Here is a 23,855-nt window from a genome sequence, read left to right on the forward strand (position 1 = left end):
GAGACAATGGGGGCATATATCCGAAGTGCATTTGGAGTTCAGCCAAACACCGAAATCCTCCTCGGGGGCGTAGGAGAGGGGAGGGGAGGCTGGGCAAGCAGAGGAGCGGCCTAATGGACAAAATATGCTAGTGAAACCTGAGATCAACCATCCAAAGTAAACTTGGGATCATCATCATGCGGCTGAGCAAAGACATGGCCCCAGTATTCTTCGACTTTCTTGCAAAGGTCCACTTTGTTCTCCCATGTTTTGAACGCCGTTTCGAGCTCGCAGCTCACCCATTTGATCTCTTCCCAGTAAGCCTTTTCGACATCGTAACCAAATCGCTTGATAGTATCTGGGGGTGCCGTCCAGGCACGTCCAGGTGAGCCATCCTCCTTCAAGGTAGGTGTTGTTTCCCATCCCAAGCCGAAGATCCGGTCACCGGGGTTGAACTTGGGATAGTTCGCGTGGATGAAGAAAATATGCGGCGCGGGGGCAACAGCCTCGTCTTTTACACGCCACTTATCCTGCTGGACCAAGGCAAAGTCCTCGCGCGGATCTGATTGTGCCATAGCTGATCCTGACAGCCCATCCGCATTTGCGTGTCCGATGGCTTGCACCCTCTCACTGACAGCGTAGAAAGGCGCGCCTACAGCAGAGGCAGCCTGGATAAAGGTTTCCTTGTCTCCCTCGCCAGGTCCTCCTTGGCTTAACAAGCGGAAATAATGCGAGGGGCCATAAAAGTTATAATACGCCGCCAGCAAGAGAGCTAGAGAATGGGTTTTCTTAGAGACTAAGAATGCGCCAGTTTCTGACGATTGTCTGGCAGCCATAGATGGTGCCTGTTGGCGTGAAATTCTGTAGTACAGTGGAGATGCGGATGAAGCCCAGAAGTCGGGCCATGTGACAAGACCGTTGGTTTTGAATGGTTCCGAGTCGAGTAGTTCCTCAGGCTTGCCAAGAGGGAAGCAGTCGGCATCCATCCAGACAATCTCTTCAAAAGACGAGAAAAGAACTGCAAAGATCTTGAGTTGATAGTGTTCAATGATGTTTTTACCCACCACGTCCGCTAGCACCAAGCACCGCGCATCGAGTTTGGGAAGCACTTCGTTGCAAACCTGTTTTTCGTGCTCAGTGGCATCCTTCATGTAGAGTTCAACCGGCAGTGTTGACCCCGCGCGGCGGAGCATGCGCAGCGACGAGACAAAAACAGGGAGGTACGTAGAACCAGCTGTTGATACCAGCCCTCTCTTGCCTGGGGTATGAATCGGCTTCAGCTCCTTCTCGGATTTCTTGATATCCTCGATGAAGGCCGCATGGGCTTCTTCCATCTTGTGTACATCTCCCTCACTCATGGCCGTCAGGTCGGGTCGCGGCTGTTCTTTTGTGGGGTCAAAGTGTAGAGCTGCGACATCGCCGCGCTTTTCCGGGGAAGGGCAACTCGGTTTGTGGCGTTCAATTATGGGGCGCAGGACTTTCCAGAAGTCTTTCTGGCGTTGCGTGAGGGGAACCTCGAATGCTGTGTTTGGGACTAAGGGGACGGCGGAGGATGCGGTAATCGGGGATCGGTAAAAGTAGACGGTGCACACTAGAATCAGAGCGAGCATCGCCAGTATGAGCGCTTTCGCTCTCCCAGTTCGAAAAGCACTCATTATTGCTAGATAGTTCGGGCAACGGCGCTTTGATTCAGGGGGTTAGGGAGCGGCGCACGGCCACGCCGATCGAATTCCACCAAGGAGGAGAAAAGGTTTATATATCGATTCGCAGAGCGCGATGGCTGAGTTGTTGTAGAGTTGTGGCGCATTGTCCGAGGGCGGAAAGAAGATTAGCTCACTGGGCTTGGCATGTCAACGCAGTAAGAGTACGACATATTTCCATCGTATACGACTTGCTTATTCTTATTATCCTTGTTATATTTATATCTACAGAATTGATATTGGATCATTTGAAGGATTTCAGATGTTCAATCTCGGATATAAGGTATGAGGCACCATGAAATGCGTTCCACGGAGTGTACTTAAAAGCCTAGGCCTGCTAACCATACGTTATCAGGCCAACTTCAAGGAAACTCTATGGAAGGAATTAGAACACATGTGAGACACTTGAGCGATATTTGATTCAGATCATCGTGGGACCATTTGCCTTTTCGAAAAGGCGCCCCAATCCACCCTGTTCTTCCTAAACCACTAAAGCGCGGATCAGCCTCCACTGGGGAAGATCATATATCCACCCCCCAACCCTTCTCCGTCATATTATTCCTTCTTTTTCAGTCTGCAGAACTCAGAGAGTTGACTGTTTTTTTTATATATATTTAAATACCCCATCCTCCCCAAACCCCTTTTAGAATTCCCCGATCTCGTGGCATTCGACATTTTCGCCCCCATTACAAATCTTCAACCCCCCCGAAGTGACCTACGCCCCCGTGAACATCTATTACTCCAATCAAACAGGTCCTCCAGGGTTTAAACGGATGGACTCCGTGCGGGCATTGCCCACGCCCGTCCAAGATGGCCTCTGTCTCCGATAAAGCAGATCGTCCCGCGAAAGACCCCGCGCCTAAGGGAAAATCCCGCAAAACCGACCCAAACGCTCCGGTCCGAAAACGCCGCAAGAGAACGGTGGTCAGCGGGGCCCCCGATGACTGCTTCGCCTGCTCCAAGCGAGGAGCGCGGTGTGACCGGCGCCGACCATATTGCTCCCAGTGCCTCGACCTCGGCCGCGAATGTTCCGGATACAAGACGACGTTGACATGGGGTGTTGGAGTCGCAAGTCGAGGGAAACTCCGGGGCCAGAAACTTCCGGTGATGGATTCGGAAGAGAAATCGAAGGAGAATGCTGCGAAATCACAACCAAAGACCTCAAGCAGTAGCGGCCTGCCTTCTTCGCAGGTACCCGCTCATACTGCGGCCCCGATGCCTCCGTCCACCGGCCCTACAATGACATCGTTTGGTGGCAGTACGCCGAGTGTGAAACTGGAAGGTAGTCCGCCCATGATGCCAGCTGCCTTTGACATGTCTTCAAACATGGCTTGGACAATGGACATGCCAGATCCACAATCGTGGTCGAGCACGCTTGCCGCCCCGCCTGCGATTTCAGGGCTTCCGTTACCCAGTCGGCCAATGATTCCAAATAATACGAGCCAGAATATGACCCCGGAGTCGCCATTGCTATACGCTCCCATTCCAAGCCCGACGGCTAATTCTGGATCTCTGGTTTCGCCGACTGCAATTCCATTCTCATCTCAGGTTGTTAGCCCCTTAGCGTCACAAGACACAGATGAGGAGGACGTCAAACACGATCCCAATTACCATGTGCTTTGGAACGCCGCCCATTCTCCATCACTATCTCAGCTCCTGTTGGCACGATCTGTGGGACGGACCCCACGTATTCGTTATCTCATCAGTTACTACGCCGAAGTTATCGCCCCTATGATTGTTGCCTTTGATACCCCGACAAACCCGTTCCGAACTCATGTTATACGGTTGGCAATGGAGAGTGAGGCTCTGCAGGAGGCGATTGCAACGTTGGCTACGAGCAACTTGCGCCAGAGGCGAGAGCACAATCACCTCTCCACGGAACGAACTTTGCCGGCACGTATGTCATCAATGGCTCACCGTGCCCTCACCGATGAAGATTTCCAAGATCGATATGGTATCTCGATGGTGGAAGGGTATATGAGAGAAGAAAATCATCATCGAGGGATGGCCGTCAAGGCTTTAAATGCTGATTTGGCCGACCCTCGTCGCAGATTGTCAGACTCCGTATTGGCAACTTTGTTAATTCTCTGTCTTTTCCACGGCTGTGATACTGGCGTTGCTGGATTCCGTGCACAATTTGCTGGAGTAACAAGACTACTTGCGATCCGAATGCGCCATTCCCGTGTCGTAACGGATGACCTCAAATGGTTCATCCGCATGTTCTCGTGGTTTGATACATTGACGGCAACTACAAATGACCGTGATGTGCAACTCCGCGGAACATGTTTGGAGATCAGCTCCATAACCGATGGAGAATGGGGACTGGAGAACTTGGCCGGCTGTGATGGTCGTCTGTTCAAGATGATTTCTCAGCTGGGACGTTTGAATCTTCTGAGTCAGGATCAAGAGCCCAATCTATCGCGCCCAAGTGACGCTGCTATCTCCACCGCGTCCCTCCCTCCTAATATGCTATTCCCGGGGTGGGAAACAGTGCCCAACACTGGAATAGGCTCCGCGCCGGAATACGGATTCGCTCTTCCTACGCCGCCGCCAAGCAGTGACTCATGCCGTCGTCCTTCCTCTCCAGAATTCTGGACAGAGTGGTATTCGCTCAGGCAGCGACTTGAATCCTGGCGATTCGACCCACCTGCTCAGGCCGCTTTTCCCTCTCCGCCCTTATCTGCATCTACAATGACCTGGAACTCGACTACCTATGTGACGCCACAGACTTCCTCATCAGCATACCAAGTGGCGCCCGAGAATCTCCAGGACGTCTACCAGATCTCGGAGTGTTTCCGTCATGCTGCCCTTCTCTACTGCGAACGTCTGGCCGAGCCGACCCTTCCATCGTCTCATGGCCGTATCCAGCATCTTGTTCAGCTCGCCATGCACTGCCTCATTACCGTGCAATCAGACGTATATCTTCTCTGGCCACTGTTCATTGTGGGTTCGGAGTGTGTCCAGGACGATCACCGTTCGATCATTCGCAATCGCTGCAAGGATATCTCTAAAGACTCTGGCTTCATCAACAACCTTTCCTGTCTAGAGCTTCTGGAACGGATCTGGGCTGAGCATTCTGAGGAATCTTCATTCCCAGTTTATCCTAGCGGGTTCGGTCCCCCGCCTCCACTGGCTGGTGGCAGGGCACCAGCTTCATCGCAGGCCTTCCGTTGGTCCCGAGTTATGCAGGCCAAGCGGGGCGACGGCGAGTATATGGTTGCATAGACCGTTTATATATATCTTTTTTTTTTTTTTTTTTTAATTTTTGCCCAAGATATATGCTTGTGGTTTCCAGCTTTACAGCATTCTGGTGGGAGGACTCATTGGATTTTTCTTTGTTCGAGGATCAGCGATCCGCGTGTTGGGTTTTGACAAACATGATACCATTCATTCTATATGCAGCAATATTGCCTCCAGCCAATACTATCCACGTTGTACATACTGGCTTTTCTCTTTTCTGGGTTTGTTAGGAGCTTAAATAGAATTTCATGCATGCCTGTACATATACCTACAATATCAGGACCACCACCTAAATATAGACCATGCAATATAATCTTGTCCATGGAATGAACCCATGAAGCAACAGGTTCACCGCTCGCCCATTATTCACAAGGGGTTGGTTCTCAATCATCTGCTCCACCTTGACAAAAGTAATTCGTAATACGCACGGAATATAATCCATGTCCTACACCACCAAGGCCCAAAGTCCAGATAGGGGCTGGCCCAAGCCACTCGGAGATAACTACACCGGGTCGAAGTATGCGCAAAAAGTATGGGAAAAAAAAGGCGCAAGATGACCACCACATAACAACCCAACGCAAGCCCCCCAGCCCCTATCACGAATCCAATGGCGCAACGACAAAAGTACCAACCAACACCTAGCCCAAACCTAGATCTATAAGCGCCTACGGACATTCTTTATAGGGCACAGGGCAAGGGCAGCTATGCAAACCCTATGTGATCAGCACGCACAATGAAAACCTGAAAAGCTCAATACACAAGCCTGATATGAACAATACAAGTACAAATTACCCTCGAGGATCTTCCCGACCGCTAGTATTCCAACGGGGCCTAGAATACCAATAACAAACACTAAAATGGGTTCAAGGTTTTGTTTTGATTCTCCGCCGGCACAGCCGACGTCCGTCTGTGCAAGGGGGTGGCAGATAGATAGGATTCTGTCGAAAATACTCTTCATGTGATATGGTTTTATGGATCTTGTCCAGAGCGTGCATGTTTGTTTAATTAGATATCTAGGGGGCGAGGAGGTAGGTGCTTTGCAAGTGTAGGTGAAGAAGGCTGTTATCATTACCAAACTCCCCTGTACTTCCAGACTTGGCGGGCTTGATATCAAAAAGCAAAATTTACCAATCATACCCACATTGAAATCCGCATTCTACCAGGGTTCTGTATGGAGTAATCCGCACGGAGAACGGAAGTACGCAGTATCCACACGGCAATCTAGGCGTCCACAAACCCCTATATCCCAAACTTGATTGTCTCGCAAGGATGGGATGTTGAGCCGTTTAAACCACCGCGCTTTGAGGCTGTGAATATTAAATGATACATTAGCTGTAGGCCATACTAAGCTTACCCACTGTGGGAGTTGCATGTAGCACGAGAAGCACGGGATATAAATTAGACAGAGCCAATAATTTTGCTGGGGAGGAACGGTGTACAAAGATTTGTGTGCGTGTCCCCGTGCGCCTGTTCAAGGTTATGTTCCTACAGCCGAGGGATTATGCGTCCCGGCTTCCAGCCCGTTGGCCCCCCCTGCAGCCTTGTTAGCGGGCTTGGTGTGGGTTTTTGGGCTTTAAACCTTGTTCCAGAAATTCCATGAGTCTTAGGCGAGTCGGTGTTCCGCACTAATCAAATTTAATATTATATCTTTATTTTTTTTTGTTGCTGGCTGAAATCAGCTTGATTTGGGTGGCAAAGGAAGAGAAAATAGGGGGTTATTGTCGAGTAAGATCTGTTAGACGCTGGATTATCTATACGTCTATATTTCTTTTTTTTTTAATTTGTTGCCTGCATGTGAGATCTATCATGCAGATACGATCAAAAAGACATGTTAGGCGGGTGATTGATTAATTCCTTTTGGAAAAAAAATAAAAAATAAATAAAAAAATAAGCCATGTGCAACCCTAGATGATCGGCAGTGCAGGACGGCTTTTTGCCTTCTGTTTGGCTGGTTGGCTAAGACAGGGGGGATTCTCGAAGGGTTGAGTCATTCAAGAAAAACAAAACCCTCGAATCAGGGGTGGACCTGGGATTCTTTTGTGTGGGCAGCAAGGATGCGCTGGAAATTCCGTCTTTCATCCCTTTACTTGGTGCGTGAGCATAAAAACTATGTTGGTATTGGTGGTATTGGTGGCTGCGCGAAGTTGCGGTGGTCCTGTTCTTTACGTTGAACATACAGAGGCATGTGCTTTGTTTCATAGAATAGAGAATGTTGTAGTCGAGGCCGTTGTAATATTAGTGTGTAGTCTATATAGCTCTGCCGGTCATGACGCACACTGCATATCTGATAGCGCTGGTTGGTGTCAGACCAGTCCCGAAAAGGCAGACTAGGGCTTGAAGTTGTATGCGATCGCAACGATAGCGAGTCGCCTATTGTTCATCGCCCCACGCTGAAACAATGAACTATCGGCAGCCAAAATGTCAAAAATGGATACATAACAGTTTGGTGATCTAGACATGACTTCATTTTATGTATGGTTGGAGGACACTGCCCCCCATTATGCGGCTTCGATCCTAACGCGTTGTACACAGCCGTTGCGCATCCCTCGATTTCATACTTGATAATAAGTTATACTATTTTTATTACTCGGAAGACTTTTCAGCCCACTCAAGATATTGATGGTCAGACCCAAGAAGCAAGTTGCGGTCTGTGAATTCTCTATATTTTTGCCCAAAATGGCGGTTGCTGCCCAGCGACGCAGCGGTAAAGCCCATGCATGGCCCGTGATGTCGCCCAAGATGGCAGTGCGAAGTGGATGTGTGTGTAAAAGATATACCGATGGGGCTCATTAGTTTCTCTTGCCATGGCAACGTGTTCGTATATGTTACAAGATAGTATTAAAGTAAAGTAACCTTGGAATAATGTCCGAATTGTCTGGGGGTTTAGTGGAGTCTGAACCACTGGACGAGACGGGATGGGCCGTCATGAAATCTGGGATGCCGTCGGTCCAACCATGGAACCGGTTTTGGTTTGCTGGATCGAGCACTGCATACATCGAGCACTGCCTATAGCGAGTGCCTACATCGTTAATTACTACTAGTAGAGGATATATCTTCATATGATCGATATAAAGTACCGTTTTGCTGTATATAGTATTCTCCGTCTTGCTGCAACTAATGATGGCGTTCATGCAGATGAACTGTACGAGGCATGGAAAATGTAAGCCTAGTTCTGGAAGTTGAGCACATGGCTTCGCGCTCATCCAACCCAACCATGACACGCCAGCTGATGGAGGGGTGACCTAAATTAGTTCCATTTCTGGATATCTGTAAGGCAGCCAGTAAGATGTCTATGGAATCACACTACGTCTTAGTGGCGACATTCACGCCTGGTTTTTTTTTATTTTACTCAGAGTGAGTCAGTCCGCAAGAGCTAGAAAAATCTCGCTAGGCAGTTGCCTTGAGACCAGAAAAGTCAAAGACACCGAGGAAAATGCAGTTGTCCGCTGCCCGATTCAGCTGAGGGGCTATCAGCCAAGCGGTTTGCCATATAGCGTCCAATGGAAGCGTCTCCATCTGGACTAGCTTGAGGGGTAGCGACATCAAGACTTGATGGTACTTTAGTTATAGTAGTTTAAGGAGGCAAATAGAAAGTACCAGTTTCTACTAGAAAGGCGACTGGAGTGTATTTGCACGGTTGGCACCTGAAGTTGAGTCATAATATGTAATAGCTGACCTCGAGCGCAAGGTATAAATTAAATGGAATATCATCCAGAAGAAGGAAGACTATAAACTAAATTTAAATAAACTGAAATTCAGAGGAAATGAATAGAATACCTTGAAATTCGACGAATTTCAATACACGTAAGAAAGAATCCAAACGCCACAACCCACAACGCCAACTCACACGCGCCGGTCACTAGCGGATGCACTGATTGGCCTGCGCCAATATCGCCGGCGCTGACATTGGGATCCATCTTTCCTTTTCCCTTTCATCGGGTTGAAATTTTTCTCTCTCCACCTATCTCCACTGAATTCAAAGCCATTACATCTTTTGGAGTGGAGGGTCTCTCTGCTCTTTGTTTTTCTCAATCTCCTTTTATCAATAGGAGATATTGGGTCCTAGGATCCCCTAAACGCACTCTCTCTCTTTTCCTCGGATTGACCGAAGAACGTTCAAATGCTCTCTCAGCACATTCAGTTTCAACCCTCCTCTCTTCGATCAGAAACCGTACCACGGTGACGGTCTTACTATCAAAAAAAAAATCCTATCTGACCTGCAGTTCTAAAGTCGGCGTCGATTTCTGTTTGGGTGCACGATATCCTGTATAATATACTCGGTGTTTTTTTTTTTTTTGCTGATTTCATTTAACTGCCTTTGGATTGTTTGCATTTCCGGCTTGTCGCCTCCCATTTACATTTATCTGATCGACTTCTCCATATGCTCGTGCGATAATGTATCATTACTCCAGTCCACCGCCCGGGTGGTCCACCTACGACTACACTCAATCACCTCCCACCTCACCTCAATACGCCTACTACGCCTCTCAGTTCGCCAACTCCTACGCATCACCTCGGGGCACCTCGCGACGACACAACCGCAAGGCCAGCTACACGGCCACCAAAGAAACACCATGGTATTCATCTGGCTACCCTCAAGGGTACTATGAAGCAAGCCCAGACTATGGCATTCCATCGCGAAAGCACGATCATGTAAGTGCTTCTTTTGCGGGAAAGCCCAAACACCGATATTCCTCGACCGGTCACCCTGCGGGGATGGCCTCGGCAACGGATACCACCCGTCGCAATCGCAGACTCGACCCATCTTCGTAGATGTGGTCGACGAAGCATTCGATGTCCCGCGCACCAACACACGCGATCCCCGTACCGGTCGCCCAGGCCATCCCCCGGCCTCGAACCCCACTCGAGATGGCTCAGGCCAACATCGTCGCACCACCTCGACCTCTTACCGCAAATCAAACCCAGCTGATTCTCACTTTTACTTCACTCAGGCTCCTAACAACGAGGATATCGAAGCGGCCAGACGCTCCCGCACAAGGCGCCAATCTACATCAACGCGCACTCCCAGCAAACCAAAACCACCTCCTGCCACTGCCAAACCACCACCCGTCGCCACCGAAGATGACGCCGAGGCCGCAGGGATCCCGCCAGGCTACTCGATCAAAAACTGGGATCCAACCGAGGCACCGATCATCTTGCTTGGTAGTGTGTTTGATGCGAACTCTCTCGGAAAGTGGATCTACGACTGGACCGTCTTTCATCATGGGGCATCGACGCCCATGGCCGACGTCGCGGGCGACTTGTGGCTATTGTTGATCAAGCTGGCGGGCAAAGTAAAGAGGGCCGATGAATGTCTCCCTCGCATCCAAAGCGTGGATGCGCAGGAAGTCGTCGAAGATTTCCTGGAAAGTGGCGAGCGCCTCTGGTCCCGTTTCAAGAAGCTCCTCAAGGGCTGCGAACTTTACATGTGGAAGGCCGCCAAGCGAGAAGGTGGCAAAGGACCCGTATCAATGGGTCGCAATGCAGGCTGCGAATTTGTCGAATCGATTTTCGGTCGCGACCGTGAGCTTGAAAATACAGAGAAGCTCATGAATAGTATTCGTCTTTGGAATATGCGATTCGACGCAAACTGCGAAGACATCCTGCGCCGACCGGCGACTGCATAGGATGTTTTCTTTTACTTTTTTTTTCTACCGACTGCCAAGGGAGCGATACCCCCCCAAAAGAGACAGAGACTTTCTTACTGCTGCTTTTCTTATCTACATTTGGAGCATTTGACATTTGTTGAATCGCATTTGGAGCGTGTTGCTTTGGCTTCGGCTGGCTTTGCTCGTCGCATTTACTGTTTTTTTTTCGATCTCCATTGGCAGATATTGCCCAGGGCTCGACACAAAAGATCATCGTTATTGTTTTGTTTTTTTGTTTTTTTGTTTTCTCTTTTCTGGTGCCGGCGCCTTGCGTTTGATATCGTTTCTTTCATAGGACGGCGCCCTTTTTGATCCATTCTATTCCATTTCTGGCGTCCTTGTTTAATCTTTTCGTTTCTGGCCGTCAAGTCCGTTCTGTCTTGCCGTTGAAGTCCGTGTCACTCTGCTTCGATGATACCATCTTGCGATTTCTTATATACGTGCTTATTTGCTTATTTTTATTCCCTCAATCTTTTATTTCCTTTGTCACTCGCATTACAACCGTCTGCTATTTTTTGCCTGTTGCTTGATTTGATGTTGGGTCGGAGGAACTGGGTTGTATATAGAACCAACACGACCCAAACGTCTGATAGACCAACCCTAACGCTCGTTAATACTTTTTCTCATTCTATACTTTGTTTCCTACCCCAGAACAAGTCCACATGTAATGTAAAATCCAATACTATTTCCACGTAGTCCAAATCCACCCAAAAAACCCAAATCGATGTGATAGCCCTGGAGCTACCCCTCATCCCAGCGCCTGCGCCATGCAAGTACCTACATCGTACAGCTGTGGATCACTACCCCGCCCTGTAGAACCATCGAAAGCCCATAGAATCGCCCCGAAGTCGTTGCTCAGTCCTATTAAATATCTAGTTATTTGATCTTTTACTGGCTGTACGCCCTCCAAAGCAGGTACTATCACTCCGATGACGGCTGCTGATGTCACATTTCATATAAGTGTAGGTCCCAGCGTGGGATCAAGTTGCGTTTTTTTCTCATGCAGGTGATCGTAGCTGCTATTGGTCTATACCTCGAAATTCAAATGCTGCATGCACGTTGGTTGGGGGCACCCGAGGATGTGGCGACCCTATCACAGACGAGGGGCAGGGGTGTGGGGGGTTGCGTGCATATTTGTCTTGGGTTGCATGGTGATCCTGGGTTTGAGGGATTATTTTTAACGCATGGTGATGGCTATTAAATATAGTCATGGTGGTTGATATTAAGGTGGTTGATTTAGTATAGGTCGAAACTTTGGGGGAAGTGATAATACTCTTTCATTTTTCTGGGTATATGATAATTAACTTAAATAGATTATGAGCCAGTTATTATTAGCTTATATATTAGCGCAGATTTCTAATGTTGGTTTAGGAATCTCTTTCTTGATTTGGGGTCATACCGGACTTGTGAGAGAGGTTGGCTTAGAAGGTTGAGCCGGAGAAAAGAGCCGGCCATTTCTGAACATGTTGTGGATACTCTTGGGAAGACATGAGATGGAAAGCTCATGACAATCTGACCTTGAGATTGAATAATAAGCATATGTAATTGCATAGGCTAGCCCTGGAGAGGCCATAATATTACCTGGAGGTGGATTGCAAGTCCATGTGGCCATGCAACCTTATTTACCCTGTCAGACCTATTTTGGGGGTTTCTTAGAACATATTTGCCTCGTTCAGAATTCTCATATTCAATAATTTCCATACTTTGTAGTCCAAATGTTTTGTGTTGACCTTTTGAGGAATAACCTTGGAATGACCCATGGATGACGCACGTGGAACGGTCACGGGACCGCGAGCTGTCAGCGCTGATCGTTGACATCATCTGATCTGCGCTGCTTTACCTACAACATAGGTAGTGCTTGAACCTTCGAATTAAGATGATTAGCTGAAAGATCATTCGAGTCGATATAATTCAGAGACCTGCTTGGGAGCCAACAACTACCAAGACTCCTACCCGTCTTCACCGCTCTCCTGGTGCAATCTCACCATACCAAGAACAGATGAGGATGCGACCTTTCAAATCCCTCTCCAAACATCTAGCTCTGGCAAGTGAACTGGTGTTCCAAGGTATCTGAAAGCCTTAGCTTCAGACCTACAAGGATCATTCGACCTGCAACTGCCCCCGATATGGGCACATGGTCATGCTGAATAAACGATGCAACATGGATCTACGACAGTTGAGATGCCCGACGGAAATTCCGATAGGCTGTCCCCATGGGAATGGATCCGGGGCCAGTTTCACATGAGACCATCTGAAGATGATGAGCCCCAGTCGTGGTGGATTGCATCGACGGCCATTCCGCTAGTTGCCGCTACAACGGGACCACTCGCCAATGTCATGTCAATCGTTGCGCTGGTTATGCCATGGCGAAGCAAAATTCTTCCAAATCAATATAGCGCTGCTGGAACCTCCATCCAAGAGGGATATGCAGATCCTCATTGGTGAGTATAAAGCAAGAGAGCGTTACCCTGGACCAGGTCTCTCTAACACCACGAATAGGGACACTGTTTTAAACGCCGTTTCACTTTTCTGCGGAATCGTGGGAAATGCATTTTTACTGTTCAATTTTACTCAGATAGTACGCTATATTATAGCTTTGCCCGTGACGATTATTTTGTGGTTCATAGCCGCGGGAATCGTGAGTAACCCCACTGATTTTGTATGTCTCAGATCTAACAATTGCTTGTAGCTCTCTGGAATTACAATAGCCACACACATTTATGCTCCTCCGGTAGGCATTGATAGGGTCTACTCGCAGGGTTATTGGAGTGCTGTCATCGCGGCAATCCTCTACTTTATCTTGAGCGTTATCTTGATGATCAACATGTTAGGCTATTTCTTGGGTAAATACCCGCAACACTTTGCGCTAACCGACGAGCAACGAACCTTGATTCTACAAATGACTGCATTGGTGATTTGGCTGTTGGTCGGTGCTGCTATGTTTCAGCGAGTGCTCGGGATCTCTTTCGGCGATGCATTGTACTTCTCCGATGTCACCGTTCTCACATTAGGGTATGGCAACATAACCGCCACTAATGCCGTTGGTCGAGGTCTTATTTGGCCATTTGCAGTCATTGGAATTATCATTTTGGGACTGGTGGTGCAAAGCATCTTTAAATTTGCTCGCGAGGTTCACTACGACAACGTCGTTCGGAAACACATTGAACAGAAGCGACAATCCACTTTCGAGCGATCAATCACTTTTGACGAGCTCGCATCTTCTCAGGAGCGACGCCTGGCTAGTGGAGAAGTCGTCACTCCTCCGGGTCTCACTCGCCAAAAATTCGAGCCTAATCGCTATCTGCATCATCGGCCAATTCGCAACACGATCAACGCCATTGCCACGGCTCGCCGACCCAGGATCCTAATTATGCGTGAAGAAAAAGATCGGTTCAATGCCATGCGCCGTATCCAGCATGATACCATGCGCTTCCGTCGCTGGAACAATTTGATCATCAGTATCGTTACATTCGGAATTGTGTGGTCTTGCGGAGCAGTGGTGTTCTGGAAATTAGAAGCCATGACATACTTTGAATCACTATACTTTTGCTTCACCTCCCTGCTAACCATCGGCTACGGTGATTTCACACCGGAATCGACCCCAGGGAAACCTTTCTTTGTGGTATGGTCTCTAATCGCCATCCCAACTATGACCATGCTCATTTCCGAGATGAGCGATACAGTTGTAGCCAGCTTCAAGCGCGCTACTGAAGTATTCGCCGATTACCTTGTGCTTCCCCAATCGCGTGTCTACAAGTCATTCTTCGGTCGGATTCCCGGCATTTCCCAGTTCGTACTGTCTCGAGAAGAGAAAAAGCGACAAGAGCGCGGTTTCCCACTTGAGGGGGCTGATGAATCCGACAACGCGGAAACAGCGAACGCCGAGGAGTCTGGTCAACCTAATATGCAAAGTGAGGACTTCGCCGAGGCTCATCCACACCGACCACTGGAGGAACTTGTCCGCGATCCGACCCCACTTGAGCTTGCTCAGCAACTTGCCTTTGCTATTCGCCGTTGCTCAAAACAGGCACGAGAAGGCAAGAGAAAACGATACTCCTACGAAGAATGGGTGGAGTTCACTCGGCTCATTCAGTTCACGGATCCGCGAGCTCGGCGACCATCATCACAAAGAAACCAGCCAACAAGTGAGGAAGGCATTGCCGCTGATGAAGACGAATATGGACTTCTCAATTGGGACTGGATTGGGGAGAACAGCCCCATGCTCGCAAAACAGACAGAGCCTGAGTGGGTCCTGGATCGGTTGTGTGAAAGCTTGATTCGGTACGTGTCGACTCAAGAGGAGAGTCGGGCTGTGAGAGGTGGTGCCGATTTGTCGGAGGAGCCAACCCTGAGGAAAGAGAGGGATATTGGAATAGGTGAATGAATGTCTTTTTTTGTCTACGAGTACATTTAGCTTGTATGAATTACCCTTAACAAGGAGAACATACGTTTCTGAAAGAAGGGTCTACGTCACAGGTTGGTAGTTACCTGAATATTTATTTCTGCGTGCAGATCATGGCCACACCACGTATAGTTGAGAGAAGGTGCAACACGTATAGCCTCGCCTGATGTACAGTTGGTATATAATAGATTCATCCTCTAAGAGATTGACATCTGTATCCATTCAATAGGCAAAGCCACAGTCATCATCAGCCTTAGTGGAGCGGGGCTGTGTAAATCGCTGATGCCTTCCAAGGTTGAGGCTCTCTATTTAACCTTACCTAGGTACTACATCTGCCAACTTACATCAAACACACAGTAATTCCCCCATCATCCAAACGAAAGATGACATCCAACATCCCAGAGATCGTCCTGCTTTGCATGGACAAAATCTTCCTAACAGCCTTCAATGATGCCCTCGAAAAGACCTGGCCAGACCACGAACCAACAAAACTAAAGATCACCCCAATACACGAGCGGCTAAACTCCCTCCCAGAAGGAACAACCTTCGACCTAATCGTCTCACCAGCAAACTCCTACGCCCGTCTCGACGGAGCCTTCGACCACGCCATCTCAATGACCTTCAGTCCACGTCAAGATTACCATGCTCTGACGCGCACAGCGCAAACAGTGCTTTATGAGAAATGGCGTGGGTTTGCGCCCCCGGGCTCGTGCACGCTTGTCGAGTTCCCAGATGGCCTAAAGCAGAATAAATACGGCTGCCGATGGGTGGCTATTTGTCCGACGATGCGTGAGCCTGGGGATGTCCGCTGGGACAAGGAGGTTGTCTATGAATGCGTTTGGAGCTTGTTGTGTCAGGTCGAGGGACATAATCGTGCTGCACAGGGAGAGGGGAGGATTGAGAAGATTCTCATGACGCCATTAGCTGTTGGGGTTGGGAAAGTTAGCAAGGAGCGCTGGGCGGTGCAGACGGTGCTTGCATTGAGGCAGTTCGTTGATGCTGTTGAGAGGCCTGCGAGGTGGAGTAATTTGGAGTGGAAGGATATTGAGAAAGATTCTCATGAGATTGTGAGAACTTGGGCACTATGAATTGTTGTCGTGGGTGGGTTTTGCTGGTTGAGGTTGCTATGGGTTGAAATCACTCGCAGTATTGGGGACTGGAGCAGCGGTATTCTAGACGAGTACAGTATTCAAAACGCGTACTGTGAGATAGTCCGCAATGCCCAGAACTTTCGGTACGTTGAGCACTAGTTCTTCGGTATGTCCGCGTTCTCTTTGTAGCAGTCTACATCGCTAACCTTCATAGCCACTGCCATTCCTTCACTTTGGGCCCAGGTTGGCTATCAATATATCTCTATTATCTCTATATTAGAGCATGCGTTTACGGTTAAAGCGTACCAGGGGTTCGGACGCGAAGAATGCGGCCGTGTTTTGCCCCAGATTACGGGAGTGTTGAGAGATGCCTGAATCGTTGCGGGTTTGTCTTGCTGCCAAAATGTGGCGGGTATTGAGTTTAATCGTACATTCCCATGTCTCAGCAGCCATTAATGGTACAATATTCAGAATATCACGCCATTCCAATATAGGTATGCATGTCTTTTGATACGTTCATTTCCCTTGGCCAATATTGAAACCGTAGTATTCAATTATTTATCCGCCAAAAAGGAGGTTCTAGAGAGGATTCCAGCTCCCTGTCATAGCGGTCCATACCAGTCCATTCTTAATCAATCATTGATCAACGCAGGCAAAACAGCCACGGAGCGAGGCGCATCCAGTCTTGGAATGTGGCAACCAGGCAAGAGAATCTTCATATCTCATATTTTCCCCGTTCATTAACTTGTATTCTTTTCGTGGTATGCAACCCAGTGCCAGAAGGATCTGATACACTTTCGGGTGCGGGTACCCACGGCCTGGGGTATTGGTAGCATTTCCCATGTGATGATCCCTTCCTGGCAGGATATGATGGTTCACTTCGAACAAATCGGATAAAATAGCGAGTCAGCAGAGCTATCAAATAGGTAGTAATGTCCTCTAGATCAAAGTTCATAGCATACTTGGGGATTTTTGCCTCAACCGCTGGAACCGCTTGTTTTCTACTCTTATACATTCTGTAGGAACCTCACTCACATCATATTTAGTACAGGAGGTCCACGCAGATACAAAGATGAAGGAAACACATATATCCACTGGTCAGAAACCACAGACTCGACCTCGCTTTCTAAGACCCTCAGCCTGTACCTGAGCCAACAACACACACAAGATGACAATCCAATTCCCAAACATGTCATTCGACTATTTCCAGCCAAGCCCAGCCAAGAAATTCGTCGCTCTCACCAAGAACCCCCGGGTAACTGATGGGAAAATCAACACTGTCTTTCACGAGCTCAAGGCCCTTCGGCCAGACGACTTGATCGGCGAGTGGGACGGATATATCCTTAACACGGGCCACCCATTCGAAGAGGAGCTAGACACTCTCAATTGGTTCGGCAATACATTTTATTCCACCGAGGATGTGGCGCCGCTGACTGTTGCGCGGAATGGGGAGCGGGTGCCCTTCGAGGATTGGGGGCGTGCATCTGTAAGTCCTTTTCCTTTATTCTGTCACATATCTCCAGTGGTACATAAGCTACGCATATCTATATGCACACGTGGTTATGGATTTTGTGTGTATTTTGGCTCCCGGATATGAGAGCTGACATTTCTTTTTCTGGCAGCTACGTGAAATCAAATACCATGGAGTCGTCTCTACGACTTTGGTCTACGATAAGCGACCAATGATGGTCCATTACCGAGCTGTGAAAAATAATATGGTGGCCGGGTGTATTGAGAGTAAAGAGTGGCAGGGGAAAGTCTACTTCTATTTGACGAGATGAGAGGATTTTTATATTTACTGTATACCTGGGTCGTATTGACAACCTCACTTGAGTACATAACCAAGAAGGTTGCGTCAAATGAATGATAAGTGCCATTTGCTCAAATAACAGACACTGTTGAGAAATTTGCTAGGGTGACTAAGGATGTTGCGTCCAACGGATAACGAGGCAGTAGATTGTCTATATAAGTTCCCGTTCTACTTGAAAAATTCACCGAAACCACAAAATGGGGCTGGATGAATACGCAGCGGTAATATGACGAGCACGCACAACGCTCCTCCACTATGGAGGGAATCTCCCCTTCTTCGAATTCCCCATCCTAGGGTTCATTGGTTGGAGGCGGGACATCACAATGGTCAGGATAGTCAATGGAACCTCCCCTGAACGGTTCCCGCACCGAGTTCCAGGGGTTCTGGGAAGCTTGAAATAAAAAAACTGGTCAGAGTCCGAGGGGTTCGAAGTGTACAGAATGAACGACTTCGTCTCCGCATGAGGCTGGGAAACCGCAAAAGTCCGTGGCCCCACTCTGCATATCCATTTCTTCAGTGTCGGATGCCCATTTCGCCGCTTCCTCACGGTTTTCTCTAGCCGTTTTCCAGACCGCTGTCTTATGGCAGTGCCAGCAATCATTTCTGTCTCGTTTCATTCCTAAAGACTTGTCTTACCTGCCATTTTCCCAACATGATATGCAAGATCGAGGTGTCACTCGTATATATAAATATAGATACCGGTCACCCTCACCATGCCCGCGCAAGACTATTCCACCAGCCAGGTGGACACTATAGAGAATTGGAGTTAGTTAAGTGGAATAATTGGGATAGCTAGAGCTGATTAAGAGTATTGGACGTATATTGGACGTACGGCTTGTGGCTGCTTCGCTGAGATCCTAAGCTGGACATTCTGCTTGGGTAGTTGGAGAATCGGAAAGAACTGAACTTATTGTGACGGGTAAGAATTCGATTGATCCGCCCCTTTTCTTTTGGCCCCCTGATGCCCCTCAGATATATTTTTAAGGGAGGTACCGTATGAATGGATAAATGTGTAAAAGGTATACCTATAATAGTTTTTCTGTCGGTATTGGAATCCGCTCAGAATGAACTGAGTATGAAGTCTAGTAGGTCCCACGCGCTTCGTTGTTCTTCATCTTGGAGGGACCCTGTGCAGCATTAGCGGGGTTCTTCCTAAGCTTCTTAGAAGTGCGAGCGGATCCACGCGCTCTGTTGTCGAGTTGGAACTAACTCATAAGGTCATGTATACGGAAAATGAACAGGAAGTGAGGCGATAATGAAACGAGGTGAGGAAGCAAAGAGCTTGACCTCTACAGTCTTCGGTAGCGTAACGAATGTCAACCTCTCGATTTCATCTCAGCGGACAAGGATCGGGTCATGGTAGGGTACTTCTTTGGGAGTACTTGGGACATCTGCAACAGGTCCTTTACTTGGGTTTGTTCTTGATTGCCGGTGCGCTTCTTTTGCGTGTGTTCCTCAATGCCTTGCTGTGGGCGTAGTAAGAAGCCACGTCTTCATCTTTTTTTTTTTTTTGCTTTTGCTGTTGTTGTATTGTTGTTGTTCGCACAACTTTCGTCATGACCGCGACCACTATTGAAATGTCTGCCTGCTTGCAGAGCGGTGCTTGTTGATAAATAGTGTCATGACAACAGGCAACTGCGGGAGAGAGAAGGAAGAATCATGATCTATTCAATCTATCAGGAGCAGGGTATTTATGCCCTCAGATTAGCAAACAAATTGCCCAATCTACCAACAAACAAGCAGACATGTATGAAATGATCTAACATGAAGAAAGGTGCAGAGGTCCTATCCGCCATAGGCATGAAGGGTGCCTCAACACTCGTAGATAAAGGCCACAAAGCAAACAAGCCCCAGGGCACACATGCTGATAGCAAGAAAAAGCTGTCTCACAAGACAAAAAGAAAATCTGCTTCCATATACCGAGGAATGTGTAGGTCCTTCACCGTGAACACCTCGAGACGACTGGTCAGAACACATAGGCTAGATCTCCTCGGTTTCACGGAAGATAACGAAAACATCCGCAAGCCCGAAATACTCGCATTTGCCAAGGTCGTGGTACTCCTTGGAGTGCATCTCAAGCTGACATGGGCACTCCTTTTAGCTTACGGTGAGCCATGCCTAGCGCCTTGGTATCCGGCTGCAGATCATGGCGCCCTGGGATCGACCTTTTATATTTACCCCAGAGCTGAAGAAGATTGCACTATAATTACCAGTGGTTCCTGGGGCGGAGTATGTATTTTATACCAAAATACATGGAGATAATGAAGATAATGAAGCCGAAATAGAGAGGTTGAAGAGGGTGAAAGCTGCAGCTATTTCTTAGTTCAAACCGTGGCTGCATTAGATGCGGGATACCTACTAGGATTATGCATATTCTGTGTAAGACAGGAATACTCCTTGCGGAAACCGCGATCGCCCGCTCCTTATATATTACACGCATGTGAATACGAATAGTGGTCAGGGCTTACATTTTCCGGGTAATTCCAGAGTTTTTTGTAACCTTGCACTGCATCCCTTCGCGTAGCGTCGGGCTTGAACCCATTCTGGTTATCGCTTCCATACTCCAGGTCAACTCTTGCATATTGGCATATGCGATTGACGCTCAATGAGTGTGGTAGGGCCTATATCGGCGGCACGGGTTGGTGTAGCGGATAGGGACTCGGGTATGGGCTCGGGTAAAAAACCCGGGTAGGGACTTGGCAAGAAGCTTGGGAATCTGAGTCTGATAGCGGATAACTTAGACATAATAAGGCCTGCCATATCAATAGAATTGGTAATAGAATTGATAATCATTTGCTAAAGAAATGGACGGAGAAAATTAATAGAGAAATGGGCTAGAAGAAGGTAGGTTAATAGGGCCCCGGGTGTAAGCCAGAATTATAACTTTGGAATGCCAATCCCCTATTTATATGTATCGTTCCAGTTTAGCCAGTAATATCTAGGATCCAAATGACAGTTGTACTTATGTCCTAACAGTTACAAAAGATGGGCAATATAGAGAAGATATGGTTGGCTGTGTATCTCTTACCTTAATTCAGCCCTATCCGAAACGACATCAGAACTCTCCACTATTGCGTGCGGAGCTTCCAGGCAGCACAATTTCAAAGGGGTTTAGTTGGGAATAAATGCAATTTTTTATATAATTTATATGTTTTATATACGTTATTATATGCTATTAGGTATATATTATGTATTATTTTACGGAGTACGGAGTATATACGGAGTAGTCCTGAAGAAGATCAAGTGGTTAGACGTGGAAAAGGGACCGTAATCGGACCAGAACTCCGATAAATTTAACTTTTCCCCTCGGAAGTCGCCTCGTGCCGTTCAGGAACGAGAAAATTCTGTACTCATTTTTCATCTATTTATTACCCTGTACAGAGTACATCTTACTCCGTACACACTCTCACATTCGGTCAAAATGGAGAAGACAGAGGCTTCGGCCACCCCCGATCTCGAAGCACCAGACCTCCCCGCCAAACAGTCCAGTGTCGCTCAACGATGGAAGCAGAACCTGTCGCCCACACACGCAGACTTGGTCTGTCTGCTCCTCACCTTCCTCACTGGTCTATGTGATAGTAGCGCCTACAATGCGTGGTCCTGCTTCCTGGGAATGCAAACAGGTACGACTCCCGCAAAGGGGGGCGCAAAGCCAAAACAACCAACAAACTTCCCCCGCAACACAGAAGAACTAACAATCCATCTCTACAAAACAGGAAACACCATCTTCCTCGGTCTCGGCGCCTCAAATCAACCCAACAACAAGCCATGGGGCTGGCTCAAGTCTCTCGTCTCGATCGCGTCATTCTTCTTCGGCTCAATGATCTTCTCAATCATAATGCGCAGCGTCGGCTCCCTCCGTCGCGGAACCCTCTTCGTCTCATTCTTCGTGCAGACCATACTCATCATCATTGCCGTCGCCTTGATCGAAGGCGACCTTATCCCCCACACCTCCTCCGACGCCACCCTAACCGGCGGCCCGCTCTTCCTCGAGTTGATCCCGATCGGTCTGCTGGCTTTCCAGTCCGCCGGTGGAATGACCTGCAGTCGTGCGCTGGGCTACAATGAGATTCCGACCGTGGTTTTGACGAGTGTTTACTTTGATATTGCGTCGGATCCGAAGATCACTGATAAGCCGACCACGAACGTTAAGCGCAACCGTCGTGTCGGTGGTGTTGTGTGTCTGCTTATCGGTGCTATCGTCGGTGGGTGGCTGAGTCGTAGCAGTGGTGGTATGCAGTCTGCCCTGTGGATGGCTGCTGGTTTGAAGTTTATTGCTGCCATTGGGTGGTTGTTCTGGAAGGCTGCACCGGCGAAATAGATTCGCCCGGCTATTCGGTGATGTGAGTTACCTGGTTCTGGTGTTGTAGAGGTTGAGTAGATTACAATCCTATATATAGTTAGATTTGCGTATATCAATGTTAATAATTTCCGATTCGGGTATTCTTTGGATGTTTGGTGTTACAACTACAGATATGACTATGACTATGACTATGAGAGGAATCTAAAGATAAAGGCGGCTAAGGTATGAGAGTCGCAAAGAGGCATACATTGATCCGATTGTTCTAATATAGATGACTATATAGGGAGTCTACTAACGTGTTTCTAAACGTCCTTGGTCTTTCTCAGCTAGATCTAGGAACTTGACCTGGTGAGTCAATGCATCCATGTCTTACACTTTGTTTCATTCGGTTCATATCATTGGATATGCCTCAGACGCTAATTCGGAGTCCTGTTGTGTACGATGATTGGCCGTAATAAGAGTTCGGACTCCGGACTATTACTACGATCGTCCCCGCAGAGTTGAGTATTCGAATGGGAATTCGCCATCGAATTTCAGAGTGTTACTTTAGTGACCTCCGTTGCTGCCCAGTTTTCTGTTAGGACCAGTTTTCCACGTGACAGCGCCAGGGTCTCTCTCTTGCTCTATCACCCCTTCTTCTTCCCTTCTCTCCCTGTCAGCTTTTCTCCCTTTGCTATTGGTGATTTGTCTGCTCGTAGAGACCAGGATCCTTTCTCCTGCGCTAGCCGCTACTATGGTCTCGACGGCCCAGGCGGTTTGTTTGGATGTGGCCGATGCCGCATTTGGGCCCCGTGTTAATGTCGCCTGTCGAAATTTTGATTTCACAGTCTACTTTGAAGATCTATTTTTCGTTTGCCTGCCAACTGCGTTATTCTTATTAGGTCTCCCTGCCTCCCTGTGGCTGTTGTGGAACGAGCCCCGTCGTATCAAGCGGTCTACGCGACTGCTCTGTAAGCTAGTAGGTTATTTGTTCATCCATTGAACCCATTATATGAATTTGTGTTCCAAGACTCACGGCCAACACAATCTATAGGCAGTTCTCATGATCCTTTTTGCTTGCCAACTTGCCTTTCTACTTTTACGTCGGTTGAGATCTACTGTTATCCAAACCAACGCCTCATTGGTAGCAGATGTGCTCGAAGTAGTGGCTATCTCCAGCGCCATAGTGCTGTCATACATCCACCATTGCCGTTCAATTCGACCATCAACTCTACTCACTCTCTTCTTTTCTGCTCGGTCCCTTGTCAGTATCGCGCGTGTGAGAACCCTGTGGCTCATCCCAGATGAAACAAGCAAGGCTATCGTCTTTACCATTGGTTTCATTTTCACCTTGATTTCTTTGGTATTTGAGTCTTCTGGGAAAGAGTCAATCGTCATCCCGAAAACAGAGAAACCCGCCACTCCAGAGCCATTCAGTGGGTTCTGGAAGCAAGCTAGTTTCGCTTGGCTTGCCGGAACATTTCGTTTGGGCTATTCCAAAGTCATTTCCGTTGACGACCTTCCTGATCTTGATCCACGGCTGAACACCGAGGTTGTTGCGCATAAGCTACGGAGTGTCTGGTCAAAACAAGGTAATGCGCGCTTCTATGACGCATGTGCCGAGCTTCTAGTTCTAATGTTTCGCCGGTTATGATACGCAGAAAACAAGTTCAAAAAGCATGCATTGCTTATCGCTTGCTTCC

At 48.1% G+C, this 23,855-nt stretch overlaps 11 protein-coding genes across 11 annotated transcripts; 7 read left to right on the forward strand and 4 right to left on the reverse strand.

The window, feature by feature from the left end:
- Positions 1-143: 143 nt before the first annotated feature.
- Positions 144-1,634, reverse strand: N7487_007677 (alpha-mannosyltransferase; the record flags this gene model as incomplete). Its single annotated transcript, XM_056875407.1, has 1 exon — positions 144-1,634. The coding sequence occupies one exon, from the start codon at positions 1,632-1,634 to the stop codon at positions 144-146; it is 1,491 nt and encodes a 496-aa protein (XP_056727595.1).
- Positions 1,635-2,489: 855 nt separating this feature from the next.
- Positions 2,490-4,904, forward strand: N7487_007678 (Zn(II)2Cys6 transcription factor; the record flags this gene model as incomplete). Its single annotated transcript, XM_056875408.1, has 1 exon — positions 2,490-4,904. One exon carries the CDS (start codon positions 2,490-2,492, stop codon positions 4,902-4,904), a length of 2,415 nt encoding a protein of 804 aa, XP_056727596.1.
- Positions 4,905-8,306: 3,402 nt separating this feature from the next.
- On the reverse strand, positions 8,307-8,836 carry N7487_007679 (uncharacterized protein; the record flags this gene model as incomplete). Its single annotated transcript, XM_056875409.1, has 3 exons — positions 8,307-8,477; positions 8,596-8,645; positions 8,767-8,836. The coding sequence occupies 3 exons, from the start codon at positions 8,834-8,836 to the stop codon at positions 8,307-8,309; spliced, it is 291 nt and encodes a 96-aa protein (XP_056727597.1).
- Positions 8,837-9,314: 478 nt separating this feature from the next.
- Positions 9,315-10,546, forward strand: N7487_007680 (uncharacterized protein; the record flags this gene model as incomplete). Its single annotated transcript, XM_056875410.1, has 2 exons — positions 9,315-9,572; positions 9,674-10,546. 2 exons carry the CDS (start codon positions 9,315-9,317, stop codon positions 10,544-10,546), a joined length of 1,131 nt encoding a protein of 376 aa, XP_056727598.1.
- A 2,175-nt stretch (positions 10,547-12,721) lies between these two features.
- On the forward strand, positions 12,722-14,951 carry N7487_007681 (uncharacterized protein; the record flags this gene model as incomplete). Its single annotated transcript, XM_056875411.1, has 3 exons — positions 12,722-13,008; positions 13,067-13,205; positions 13,257-14,951. The coding sequence occupies 3 exons, from the start codon at positions 12,722-12,724 to the stop codon at positions 14,949-14,951; spliced, it is 2,121 nt and encodes a 706-aa protein (XP_056727599.1).
- Positions 14,952-15,352: 401 nt separating this feature from the next.
- Positions 15,353-16,057, forward strand: N7487_007682 (uncharacterized protein; the record flags this gene model as incomplete). The annotated part of the gene is made up of 1 exon (XM_056875412.1): positions 15,353-16,057. The coding sequence occupies one exon, from the start codon at positions 15,353-15,355 to the stop codon at positions 16,055-16,057; it is 705 nt and encodes a 234-aa protein (XP_056727600.1).
- Positions 16,058-16,215: 158 nt separating this feature from the next.
- N7487_007683 (uncharacterized protein) lies at positions 16,216-16,513 on the reverse strand (the record flags this gene model as incomplete). The annotated part of the gene is made up of 2 exons (XM_056875413.1): positions 16,216-16,308; positions 16,367-16,513. 2 exons carry the CDS (start codon positions 16,511-16,513, stop codon positions 16,216-16,218), a joined length of 240 nt encoding a protein of 79 aa, XP_056727601.1.
- Positions 16,514-17,228: 715 nt separating this feature from the next.
- On the forward strand, positions 17,229-17,841 carry N7487_007684 (uncharacterized protein; the record flags this gene model as incomplete). The annotated part of the gene is made up of 2 exons (XM_056875414.1): positions 17,229-17,546; positions 17,683-17,841. 2 exons carry the CDS (start codon positions 17,229-17,231, stop codon positions 17,839-17,841), a joined length of 477 nt encoding a protein of 158 aa, XP_056727602.1.
- Positions 17,842-18,280: 439 nt separating this feature from the next.
- On the reverse strand, positions 18,281-18,740 carry N7487_007685 (uncharacterized protein; the record flags this gene model as incomplete). The annotated part of the gene is made up of 3 exons (XM_056875415.1): positions 18,281-18,489; positions 18,583-18,620; positions 18,703-18,740. 3 exons carry the CDS (start codon positions 18,738-18,740, stop codon positions 18,281-18,283), a joined length of 285 nt encoding a protein of 94 aa, XP_056727603.1.
- Positions 18,741-21,291: 2,551 nt separating this feature from the next.
- Positions 21,292-22,191, forward strand: N7487_007686 (YoaK family protein; the record flags this gene model as incomplete). Its single annotated transcript, XM_056875416.1, has 2 exons — positions 21,292-21,493; positions 21,587-22,191. The coding sequence occupies 2 exons, from the start codon at positions 21,292-21,294 to the stop codon at positions 22,189-22,191; spliced, it is 807 nt and encodes a 268-aa protein (XP_056727604.1).
- A 715-nt stretch (positions 22,192-22,906) lies between these two features.
- Positions 22,907-23,806, forward strand: N7487_007687 (uncharacterized protein; the record flags this gene model as incomplete). Its single annotated transcript, XM_056875417.1, has 2 exons — positions 22,907-23,131; positions 23,207-23,806. The coding sequence occupies 2 exons, from the start codon at positions 22,907-22,909 to the stop codon at positions 23,804-23,806; spliced, it is 825 nt and encodes a 274-aa protein (XP_056727605.1).
- Between the last annotated feature and the right edge of the window lie 49 nt (positions 23,807-23,855).

The sequence above is a fragment of the Penicillium crustosum genome (assembly GCF_028827405.1).
Source record: "Penicillium crustosum strain IBT 35664 chromosome Unknown utg000003l_segment0_segment0, whole genome shotgun sequence".
NCBI classification, from domain to species: domain Eukaryota; kingdom Fungi; phylum Ascomycota; class Eurotiomycetes; order Eurotiales; family Aspergillaceae; genus Penicillium; species Penicillium crustosum.